The sequence below is a fragment of the Nerophis lumbriciformis genome, linkage group LG21 (genome assembly GCF_033978685.3).
Source record: "Nerophis lumbriciformis linkage group LG21, RoL_Nlum_v2.1, whole genome shotgun sequence".
In the NCBI taxonomy this organism is placed as follows: domain Eukaryota; kingdom Metazoa; phylum Chordata; class Actinopteri; order Syngnathiformes; family Syngnathidae; genus Nerophis; species Nerophis lumbriciformis.
The window spans coordinates 40,216,898-40,229,303 of NC_084568.2; the positions used below are offsets into that span (position 1 = coordinate 40,216,898).

General features: G+C 40.5%; 1 protein-coding gene across 3 annotated transcripts in view; it reads left to right on the forward strand.

Annotated features, from left to right (window-relative positions):
• trim71 (tripartite motif containing 71, E3 ubiquitin protein ligase) overlaps positions 1-12,406 on the forward strand; it is a 111,079-nt gene that overhangs the window by 74,506 nt on the left and 24,167 nt on the right. For all 3 annotated transcript variants that reach the window (XM_072915605.1, XM_072915606.1, XM_072915604.1), the window contains one exon: positions 7,869-8,003. In XM_072915605.1, coding sequence (XP_072771706.1) covers positions 7,869-8,003 — 135 coding nt within the window. The remainder of the gene's footprint in view (positions 1-7,868; positions 8,004-12,406) is intronic.

Genomic DNA, 12,406 nt, shown 5'->3' on the forward strand with positions numbered 1-12,406 from the left:
AGGTCACATCAGTGTGTTGTTTTCTTACAAGTGAGGTCACATCAGTGTGTTGTTTCTTACAAGTGAGGTCACATCAGTGTGTTGTTTTCTTACAAGTGAGGTCACATCAGTGTGTTGTTTCTTACAAGTGAGGTCACATCAATGTGTTGTTTTCTTACAAGTGAGGTCACATCAGTGTGTTGTTTTCTTACAAGTGAGGTCACATCAGTGTGTTGTTTTCTTACAAGTGAGGTCACATCAGTGTGTTTTCTTACAATTGAGGTCACATCAGTATATTTCTTACAAGTGAGGACACATCAGTGTGTTGTTTTCTTACAAATGAGGTCACATCAGTGTGTTGTTTTCTTACAAGTGAGGTCACATCCGTGTGTTGTTTCTTACAAGTGAGGTCACATCAGTGTGTTGTTTTCTTACAAGTGAGGTCACATCAGTGTGTTGTTTCTTACAAGTGAGGTCACATCAGTGTGTTGTTTTCTTACAAGTGAGGTCACATCAGTGTGTTGTTTCTTACAAGTGAGGTCACATCAGTGTGTTGTTTCTTACAAGTGAGGTCACATCAGTGTGTTGTTTTCTTACAAGTGAGGTCACATCAGTGTGTTGTTTCTTACAAGTGAGGTCACATCAGTGTGTTGTTTCTTACAAGTGAGGTCACATCAGTGTGTTGTTTCTTACAAGTGAGGTCACATCAATGTGTTGTTTTCTTACAAGTGAGGTCACATCAGTGTGTTGTTTTCTTACAAGTGAGGTCACATCAGTGTGTTGTTTTCTTACAAGTGAGGTCACATCAGTGTGTTGTTTTCTTACAAGTGAGGTCACATCAGTGTGTTTTCTTACAAGTGAGGTCACATCAGTATATTTCTTACAAGTGAGGTCACATCAGTGTGTTGTTTTCTTACAAATGAGGTCACATCAGTGTGTTGTTTTCTTACAAGTGAGGTCACATCAGTGTGTTGTTTCTTACAAGTGAGGTCACATCAGTGTGTTGTTTTCTTACAAGTGAGGTCACATCAGTGTGTTGTTTCTTACAAGTGAGGTCACATCAGTGTGTTGTTTTCTTACAAGTGAGGTCACATCAGTGTGTTTTCTTCTTACAAGTGAGGTCACATCAGTATGTTGTTTTCTTACAAGTGAGGTCACATCAGTGTGTTTTCTTACAAGTGAGGTCACATCAGTGTGTTTTCTTCTTACAAGTGAGGTCACATCAGTATGTTTTCTTACAAGTGAGGTCACATCAGTGTGTTGTTTTCTTACAAGTGAGGTCACATCAGTGTGTTGTTTTCTTACAAGTGAGGTCACATCAGTGTGTTGTTTTCTTACAAGTGAGGTCACATCAGTGTGTTGTTTTTTTACAGGTGAGGTCACATCAGTGTGTTGTTTCTTACAAGTGAGGTCACATCAGTGTGTTGTTTTCTTACAAGTGAGGTCACATCAGTGTGTTGTTTTCTTACAAGTGAGGTCACATCAGTGTGTTGTTTTCTTACAAGTGAGGTCACATCAGTGTGTTGTTTTTTTACAAGTAAGGTCACATCAGTGTGTTGTTTCTTACAAGTGAGGTCACATCAGTGTGTTGTTTTCTTACAAGTGAGGTCACATCAGTGTGTTGTTTTCTTACAAGTGAGGTCACATCAGTGTGTTGTTTCTTACAAGTGAGGTCACATCAGTGTGTTGTTTTCTTACAAGTGAGGTCACATCAGTGTGTTGTTTCTTACAAGTGAGCTCACATCAGTGTGTTGTTTTCTTACAAGTGAGGTCACATCAGTGTGTTGTTTTCTTACAAGTGAGGTCACATCAGTGTGTTTTCTTACAAGTGAGGTCACATCAGTATATTTCTTACAAGTGAGGTCACATCAGTGTTGTTTCTTACAACTGAGGTCACATCAATGTGTTGTTTTCTTACAAGTGAGGTCACATCAGTGTGTTGTTTCTTACAAGTGAGGTCACATCAGTGTGTTGTTTCTTACAAGTGAGGTCACATCAGTGTGTTGTTTTCTTACAAGTGAGGTCACATCAGTGTGTTGTTTCTTACAAGTGAGGTCACATCAGTGTGTTGTTTTCTTACAAGTGAGGTCACATCAGTGTGTTGTTTTCTTACAAGTGAGGTCATATCAGTGTGTTGTTTTCTTACAAGTGAGGTCACATCAGTGTGTTGTGTCTTACAAGTGAGGTCACATCAGTGTGTTGTTTCTTACAAGTGAGGTCACATCAGTGTGTTGTTTTCTTACAAGTGAGGTCACATCAGTGTGTTGTTTCTTACAAGTGAGCTCACATCAGTGTGTTGTTTTCTTACAAGTGAGGTCACATCAGTGTGTTGTTTTCTTACAAGTGAGGTCACATCAGTGTGTTTTCTTACAAGTGAGGTCACATCAGTATATTTCTTACAAGTGAGGTCACATCAGTGTTGTTTCTTACAACTGAGGTCACATCAATGTGTTGTTTTCTTACAAGTGAGGTCACATCAGTGTGTTGTTTCTTACAAGTGAGGTCACATCAGTGTGTTGTTTCTTACAAGTGAGGTCACATCAGTGTGTTGTTTTCTTACAAGTGAGGTCACATCAGTGTGTTGTTTCTTACAAGTGAGGTCACATCAGTGTGTTGTTTTCTTACAAGTGAGGTCACATCAGTGTGTTGTTTTCTTACAAGTGAGGTCATATCAGTGTGTTGTTTTCTTACAAGTGAGGTCACATCAGTGTGTTGTGTCTTACAAGTGAGGTCACATCAGTGTGTTGTTTTCTTACAAGTGAGGTCACATCAGTGTGTTGTTTTCTTACAAGTGAGGTCACATCAGTGTGTTGTTTTCTTACAAGTGAGGTCACATCAGTGTGTTTTCTTACAAGTGAGGTCACATCAGTGTGTTTTTTTACAAGTGAGGTCACATCAGTATATTTCTTACAAGTGAGGTCACATCAGTGTGTTTTCTTACAAGTGAGGTCACATCAGTATATTTCTTACAAGTGAGGTCACATCAGTGTGTTTTCTTCTTACAAGTGAGGTCACATCAGTATGTTTCTTACAAGTGAGGTCACATCAGTGTGTTGTTTCTTACAAGTGAGGTCACATCAGTGTGTTGTTTTTTTTACAAGTAAGGTCACATCAGTGTGTTGTTTTCTTACAAGTGAGGTCACATCAGTGTGTTGTTTTTTTACAAGTGAGGTCACATCAGTGTGTTGTTTTCTTACAAGTGAGGTCACATCAGTGGGTTGTTTTCTTACAAGTGAGGTCACATCAGTGTGTTGTTTTCTTACAAGTGAGGTCACATCAGTGGGTTGTTTTCTTACAAGTGAGGTCACATCAGTGTGTTTTCTTACAAGTGAGGTCACATCAGTGTGTTGTTTCTTACAAGTGAGGTCACATCAGTGTGTTGTTTCTTACAAGTGAGGTCACATCAGTGTGTTGTTTTCTTACAAGTGAGGTCACATCAGTATATTTCTTATAAGTGAGGTCACATCAGTGTGTTTTCTTACAAGGGAGGTCACATCAGTATATTTCTTACAAGTGAGGTCACATCAGTGTGTTGTTTTCTTACAAATGAGGTCACATCAGTGTGTTGTTTTCTTACAAGTGAGGTCACATCAGTGTGTTGTTTCTTACAAGTGAGGTCACATCAGTGTGTTGTTTCTTACAAGTGAGGTCACATCAGTGTGTTGTTTTCTTACAAGTGAGGTCACATCAGTGTGTTGTTTTCTTACAAGTGAGGTCACATCAGTGTGTTGTTTTCTTACAAGTGAGGTCACATCAGTGTGTTGTTTTTTTACAGGTGAGGTCACATCAGTGTGTTGTTTCTTACAAGTGAGGTCACATCAGTGTGTTGTTTTCTTACAAGTGAGGTCACATCAGTGGGTTGTTTTCTTACAAGTGAGGTAACATCAGTGTGTTTTCTTACAAGTGAGGTCACATCAGTGTATTTCTTACAAGTGAGGTCACATCAGTGTGTTGTTTTCTTACAAGTGAGGTCACATCAGTGGGTTGTTTTCTTACAAGTGAGGTCACATCAGTGTGTTTTCTTACAAGTGAGGTCACATCAGTGTATTTCTTACAAGTGAGGTCACATCAGTGTGTTTTCTTACAAGTGAGGTCACATCAGTATATTTCTTACAAGTGAGGTCACATCAGTGTGTTGTCTTACAAGTGAGGTCACATCAGTGTGTTTTCTTCTTACAAGTGAGGTCACATCAGTATGTTGTTTTCTTACAAGTGAGGTCACATCAGTATGTTTTCTTACAAGTGAGGTCACATCAGTGTGTTGTTTTCTTACAAGTGAGGTCACATCAGTGTGTTGTTTTCTTACAAGTGAGGTCACATCAGTGTGTTGTTTTCTTACAAGTGAGGTCACATCAGTGTGTTGTTTTTTTACAGGTGAGGTCACATCAGTGTGTTGTTTCTTACAAGTGAGGTCACATCAGTGTGTTGTTTTCTTACAAGTGAGGTCACATCAGTGTGTTGTTTTCTTACAAGTGAGGTCACATCAGTGTGTTGTTTTCTTACAAGTGAGGTCACATCAGTGGGTTGTTTTCTTACAAGTGAGGTCACATCAGTGTGTTTTCTTACAAGTGAGGTCACATCAGTGTATTTCTTACAAGTGAGGTCACATCAGTGTGTTTTCTTACAAGTGAGGTCACATCAGTATATTTCTTACAAGTGAGGTCACATCAGTGTGTTGTCTTACAAGTGAGGTCACATCAGTGTGTTTTCTTCTTACAAGTGAGGTCACATCAGTATGTTGTTTTCTTACAAGTGAGGTCACATCAGTATGTTTTCTTACAAGTGAGGTCACATCAGTGTGTTGTTTTCTTACAAGTGAGGTCACATCAGTGTGTTGTTTTCTTACAAGTGAGGTCACATCAGTGTGTTGTTTTCTTACAAGTGAGGTCACATCAGTGTGTTGTTTTTTTACAGGTGAGGTCACATCAGTGTGTTGTTTCTTACAAGTGAGGTCACATCAGTGTGTTGTTTTCTTACAAGTGAGGTCACATCAGTGTGTTGTTTTCTTACAAGTGAGGTCACATCAGTGTGTTGTTTTCTTACAAGTGAGGTCACATCAGTGTGTTGTTTTTTTACAAGTAAGGTCACATCAGTGTGTTGTTTTCTTACAAGTGAGGTCACATCAGTGTGTTGTTTCTTACAAGTGAGGTCACATCAGTGTGTTGTTTTCTTACAAGTGAGGTCACATCAGTGTGTTGTTTTCTTACAAGTGAGGTCACATCAGTGTGTTGTTTTCTTACAAGTGAGGTCACATCAGTATATTTCTTACAAGTGAGGTCACATCAGTGTGTTTTCTTCTTACAAGTGAGGTCACATCAGTATGTTGTTTTCTTACAAGTGAGGTCACATCAGTGTGTTGTTTCTTACAAGTGAGGTCACATCAGAGTGTTTTCTTACAAGTGAGGTCACATCAGTGTGTTGTTTCTTACAAGTGAGGGCACATCAGTGTGTTGTTTTCTTACAAGTGAGGTCACATCAGTGTGTTGTTTTTTTTCAAGTAAGGTCACATCAGTGTGTTGTTTTCTTACAAGTGAGGTCACATCAGTGTGTTTTCTTACAAGTGAGGTCACATCAGTGTATTTCTTACAAGTGAGGTCACATCAGTGTGTTTTCTTACAAGTGAGGTCACATCAGTATATTTCTTACAAGTGAGGTCACATCAGTGTGTTTTCTTACAAGTGAGGTCACATCAGTGTGTTTTCTTACAAGTGAGGTCACATCAGTGTGTTTTCTTACAAGTGAGGTCACATCAGTGTGTTTTCTTACAAGTGAGGTCACATCAGTATATTTCTTACAAGTGAGGTCACATCAGTGTGTTGTTTTCTTACAAGTGAGGTCACATCAGTGGGTTGTTTTCTTACAAGTGAGGTCACATCAGTGTGTTTTCTTACAAGTGAGGTCACATCAGTGTGTTGTTTTCTTACAAGTGAGGTCACATCAGTGTGTTTTCTTACAAGTGAGGTCACATCAGTATATTTCTTACAAGTGAGGTCACATCAGTGTGTTTTTTTACAAGTGAGGTCACATCAGTGTGTTTTCTTACAAGTGAGGTCACATCAGTATATTTCTTACAAGTGAGGTCACATCAGTGTGTTTTCTTACAAGTGAGGTCACATCAGTATATTTCTTACAAGTGAGGTCACATCAGTGTGTTTTCTTCTTACAAGTGAGGTCACATCAGTGTGTTTCTTACAAGTGAGGTCACATCAGTGTGTTGTTTTCTTACAAGTGAGGTCACATCAGTGTGTTGTTTCTTACAAGTGAGGTCACATCAGTGTGTTGTTTTCTTACAAGTGAGGTCACATCAGTGTGTTGTTTCTTACAAGTGAGGTCACATCAGTGTGTTGTTTTCTTACAAATTAGGTCACATCAGTGTGTTGTTTTCTTACAAGTGAGGTCACATCAATGTGTTGTTTTCTTACAAGTGAGGTCACATCAGTGTGTTGTTTCTTACAAGTGAGGTCACATCAGTGTGTTGTTTTCTTACAAGTGAGGTCACATCAGTGTGTTTTCTTCTTTCAAGTGAGGTCACATCAGTGTGTTGTTTTCTTACAAGTGAGGTCACATCAGTGTGTTGTTTTCTTACAAGTGAGGTCACATCAGTGTGTTGTTTTTTTTACAAGTGAGGTCACATCAGTGTGTTTTCTTACAAGTGAGGTCACATCAGTGTGTTTTCTTACAAGTGAGGTCACATCAGTGTATTTCTTATAAGTGAGGTCACATCAGTGTGTTTTCTTACAAGTGAGGTCACATCAGTATATTTCTTACAAGTGAGGTCACATCAGTGTGTTTTCTTACAAGTGAGGTCACATCAGTGTGTTGTTTTCTTACAAGTGAGGTCACATCAGTGTGTTGTTTCTTACAAGTGAGGTCACATCAGTGTGTTGTTTTCTTACAAGTGAGGTCACATCAATGTGTTGTTTTCTTACAAGTGAGGTCACATCAGTGTGTTGTTTCTTACAAGTGAGGTCACATCAGTGTGTTGTTTTCTTACAAGTGAGGTCACATCAGTGTGTTTTCTTCTTTCAAGTGAGGTCACATCAGTGTGTTGTTTTCTTACAAGTGAGGTCACATCAGTGTGTTGTTTTCTTACAAGTGAGGTCACATCAGTGTGTTGTTTTTTTACAAGTGAGGTCACATCAGTGTGTTTTCTTACAAGTGAGGTCACATCAGTGTGTTTTCTTACAAGTGAGGTCACATCAGTGTATTTCTTATAAGTGAGGTCACATTAGTGTGTTTTCTTACAAGTGAGGTCACATCAGTATATTTCTTACAAGTGAGGTCACATCAGTGTGTTTTCTTACAAGTGAGGTCACATCAGTGTGTTTTCTTACAAGTGAGGTCACATCAGTATATTTCTTACAAGTGAGGTCACGTCAGTGTGTTTTCTTCTTACAAGTGACGTCACATCAGTATGTTGTTTTCTTACAAGTGAGGTCACATCAGTATGTTTCTTACAAGTGAGGTCACATCAGTGTGTTGTTTTCTTACAAATGAGGTCACATCAGTGTGTTGTTTTCTTACAAGTGAGGTCACATCAGTGTGTTGTTTTCTTACAACTGAGGTCACATCAGTGGGTTGTTTTCTTACAAGTGAGGTCACATCAGTGGGTTGTTTTCTTACAAGTGAGGTCACATCAGTGTGTTTTCTTACAAGTGAGGTCACATCAGTGTATTTCTTACAAGTGAGGTCACATCAGTGTGTTGTTTTCTTACAAATGAGGTCACATCAGTGTGTTGTTTTCTTACAAGTGAGGTCACATCAGTGTGTTGTTTTCTTACAAGTGAGGTCACATCAGTGTGTTTTCTTCTTTCAAGTGAGGTCACATCAGTGTGTTGTTTCTTACAAGTGAGGTCACACTCACATCAGTGTGTTGTTGTCCCCTCCAGCTGAGCATGGAGAAGGTCCAGGCCATGGCGGAGCAGGTGGAGATGAAGGCTAAGGTGGTGCAGAGCGAGGTGAAGGCCCTGGTCCTCAGACACAAGAAAGCACTGGAGGAGAGAGAGTGTCAACTACTGTGGAAGGTAAACCTCTTCACTTTTCACTTGCTCCCTCCTATCAGCAACTGTGTCACACTCAAGGCCCAGGGGCCACATGTGGAGCGCCAAGTCATTTTATGTGGAGCGCCAAGTCATTTTATGTGGAGCGCCAAGTCATTTTATGTGGAGCGCCAAGTCATTTTATGTGGAGCGCCAAGTCATTTTATGTGGAGCGCCAAGTCATTGTAGGTAAGACATAAACAGACAATAGCAACAAAGGCATTGTGTTCAGAGAAGATGGCAGTGATGTCCATGAGAGCAGGTGTAGTGGATGTGAATCAGAATCAGAATCAGAATCAGCTTTATTGTCATTACGCAAGGTAACGAGATTGAGGCCATTCCATACAGTGCGATGTGTGCATGCTAGAAAAAATGAATATATACATGAAGAAAAACAAAACAAAAACAGGGTGGTTGGTGGAATGGGTTATTGCACCGAAGAGAAGGCAGTTATGAGGGACAATGGGGCAGTCCGTTCAGGATGGTTATGGCCCTGGGGAAGAAGCTGTTCTTTAGCCTGTTTGTTTTGGTTTTAATGCACCTGTAGCGCTTCCCAGAGGGCAGCAGGTGGAACAGGTCAGAGCCAGGGTGGGTGCTGTCCTTGATGATGGCACTGGCTCTGTTGAGGCAGCGGGAGGTGTAGATGTCCGTCAGAGAGGGGAGAGGGCGGCCGATGATCTTCTGAGCCGTCTTGACCACTCTTTGCAGCCTCTCCCTGTCTGCTGCAGTGCAGCTGCCGTACCATACCGTAATACAGTAGGTCAGCAGGCTCTCGATGGACGAGCGGTAGAAGGTCAGCAGCAGGTCAGGCTTCAGGTTGTACTTCCCGAGGACTCTAAGGAAGTGTAGCCGCTGCTGAGCCTTCTTGATGATTGATGTGGTGTTGACTGTCCAGGAGAAGTCATTAGAGATGTGGACTCCAAGGTACCTGAAGGTGTGGACCCTCTCTACACGCTCGCCGTTGATGTAGAGGGGGGCAGGGTCGGTGCTGCTCCTCCTGAAGTCGACGATGATCTCTCTGGTCTTGCTGGTGTTGAGAGCGAGGTTGTTCTCCGAAGACCAGGCCGTCAGCTTCAGGACCTCTCTGTAGGCAGCCTCGTCACCCCTGGAGATGAGCCCGACCACTGTGGTATCGTCGGCAAACTTGACGGTAAGGTTGTCACTGTGGGCCGGACTGCAGTCATGGGTGTAAAGGCAGTAGAGGAGGGGGCTCAGCACACAGCCCTGTGGGGAGCCGATGCTCAGCGTGCGGGAGGATGAGAGGTGCGGGCCAAGTCTCACATTCTGGGGTCGGTCCGTTAGGAAGTCCCTTATCCAGGCGTTTGTGAGAGGGGGGAGGCCAAGAGTGTCCAGTTTATTGCAGAGTCTGTCCGGGATTATTGTATTGAAGGCAGAGCTATAGTCCACAGAGAGCATCTGGACGTAGCTCAGGGGGTCAGAGGTCATCTTTGGGTGATGCTGTATTGGTACATAGGGCTTGATACATCTGCATTTATCAACTGTAGTTTTTAGCCAGAATGTGAGTCCAAATGACCAAAGCAAAAAAGTTCTTGAGAAGGTCTACAGGAGGTCGGGTCTGACTTTTTCTGAGCTGGCAAAGGAAAAATAGCCGCTGATGAGCTTTTTTGTAGATGTCATACCTGCCAACTACTCCGGTTTTCCCGTAATTAGTACGGTTTTCATCAACCTATTCCGGGTTACGGTTGCAGTGATAAAAAATACGGTTTTTCATTAATTATTTTTTAAATTTTTTTAAAGTTTTATTCACGAAATCGCGTAACAATGACAATCGACACTGCTTCCCGTAACTTCCTATCGAGCCATTCCGTATGCCATGAGCGAGGCTATTTATAGCACCGCTGCCAAGCAGTTGCCATTGTTTCCAAACGAGCGAACGATCATGGAATCAGCCGCAGAAAAATGGCAAACGAGTCTTAAACCGAAAAGAAAACTGCAGTCATTCCGTGAAGAATATTCAAAAGCCTATCCGGGAATAATTATCCGTTCCAAAAAGGGTGAAAACTACGCGAATTGCACCTTGTGCAGACAAGATTTTTTCGATCGGACACGGAGGAATTAGCGATGTAAAAGACCACGTTGGGACAAAAAAACACAAGTCTAATGCCGTTGCTAGCGATACAAGTGGAAAACTTTCAACGTTTTTCGTCGCCCAAACAGATTCTTTGGATGTGATAAATGCCGAAGTTTTATTTACGGAGGCAATAATTGAGCATGGACTTCCAATCGCACTGGCTGATCACATGGGACAGTTAAATGTTTGTAATGCAACCTTTAAAAATCATTACACGGTGATCGCGGTCCCAAAAATAAACTTTTCTTGCATGATAATGTCCAGAAAAATTCGCTTTATATTACTATAGAGTCCTTTTAACGAATGAGTTTGATGGTTTATCACAAACCTTAAATGAAAGAAGTCCTTTGTTCTCCTGCACCATGCGCGCGTGCACTTTGGCCTTGCTTCGTGTTTGGTGCGCAATCCTGTCGGCTGTATTTCACAGCACGACATACTGTTAAAAGTGTTTATACTATTTATGCTTTCAAGTCCAAGTTGAAGAAATCTTGTTAAATGTTGACAGCATAACTACCAAAATACAGAAGTATGTCCTTAATATTTTTGCAGTGCTATTTCTGTTGAAAAGTTCAAATGATTACATTAGAGATGTGATGTGCCACTTTTCAAGTGTCTGATGGCTTAAATTAATTGTCATTAATTTTTCATATTTTGAATTCTTTTGAAAGGCTTACAAAAAAACTACATTTGAATTGTAATTCCATGCTATTGACAGGACTATTAATTTTAATGAAGTTAGCTTACCATGTTTACAGTATGATCATTGTGATAGTAATGTGAATTTTAGGCACAGAATATTTTTTACAATTGAATAGGGCTGCAGCTAACGATTATTTTTCTATCGATTAATCTATAGATTATTTTTTCGATTAATCGGTTAATCTATAGATTATTTTTTTCGATTAATCTATAGATTATTTTTCCTTTTACCGATTATTTTTTTTATTTAAAATGAAGAGGAAAAAATAAATGTAGGCCAATTTTTTCAAAAGGCATGGCTTTTATTTACAAAAAAAAAAGTATGGCCACTCAGTCAACATTGACAACAACATGACAAAATATTCTGTAACAATGTAAACATTTAAAACTTTTAACATTTAACAAAATTAAAAGTAGCTTATTTGCTTTTTAATGTGCAAATATAAAAGTAAACATCCAGTGCAAATCTTAATATTCTGGAATAGTATAAGCATTTCAAAAGTAAAAGTATTGCTTATTTTGCTTTAAAATGTGCAAAAATAAAGGTAAACATCCAATACAAAAAAGTGCAAAACGGAAATATTCTGTAACAAGTGTAAACATTTCAACAAAAGTAAAAGTATTGCTTATTTGCTAAAATGTGCAAAAATAAAGCTAAACATCCAATACAAAAAAGTGTACAGTGTAAACATTTCAACAAAAGTAAAAGTATTGCTTATTTTGCTTAATAACACAACAATGATAGTATGATTAAAGTGAAAGTTAATTGTTGGTTTGTACATAGTATATGTAACTGTTAATGTTGTAAAAGGTATTTGCACAACTAATTAACGTTAGCGTTTGTGACACGTCTTGTGCCGTGGGGTTCTTTCAGGACCGACAGACTGAACGCCAGACGGCTTTGCCAGGTTTACAATCTTTTAATTTTACACAAAGTCTTTTCTCTTCCAACTCTTTTCTCTTTCTTTCCTCGCTTTTCAGCTCCTCTTGCTCGCTCGCTCGTCGTCCCCTGTCTCTTGCGGCGTCGCTCCCGGCGCGCCCCGCCTCGCCGCTCGCTCGCCGGCCCCGCCTCTCCACAGCGTTAAAGAGGAGCGCGTCTTTGTAAACACTGAACAGGCACGCCAAACGCGCCTCTCAGAGCAAACGGTGCTTTAGTTTATGAATTTACAACGCAGATGCAAATGACACATTCATGTTTTTGTGTAATAATGACAACGTATACGCACGCGGACGATTGACTTGTTGATGGTGATGGCAAGAACGCTGTCGGGGGTTTTCTTTTCAAATGTTCGTTCATAGCCGTTGTGCTGCTATGATAGGCCATTTCCGCTCGACACAGTGTGCATACAACAACATTATTAGGCCGTTTATTGAAATACTCCGACACTTTTGACGACTTTTGGCGTGCTTTTTCCCCCTCGCTCGCATCGTCTGCTTTGCGCTCCGCCATGACAGTAGTGTGACGTAAATATGCGACGCGCCGACGCACAAAAACGGCGTCGACGTATTTACGTAACCGATGACGTCGACTACGTCGACGCGTCGTTTCAGCCTTACAATTGAACAAGGCAGTAGATTATACAAGCTTGGACAGAAA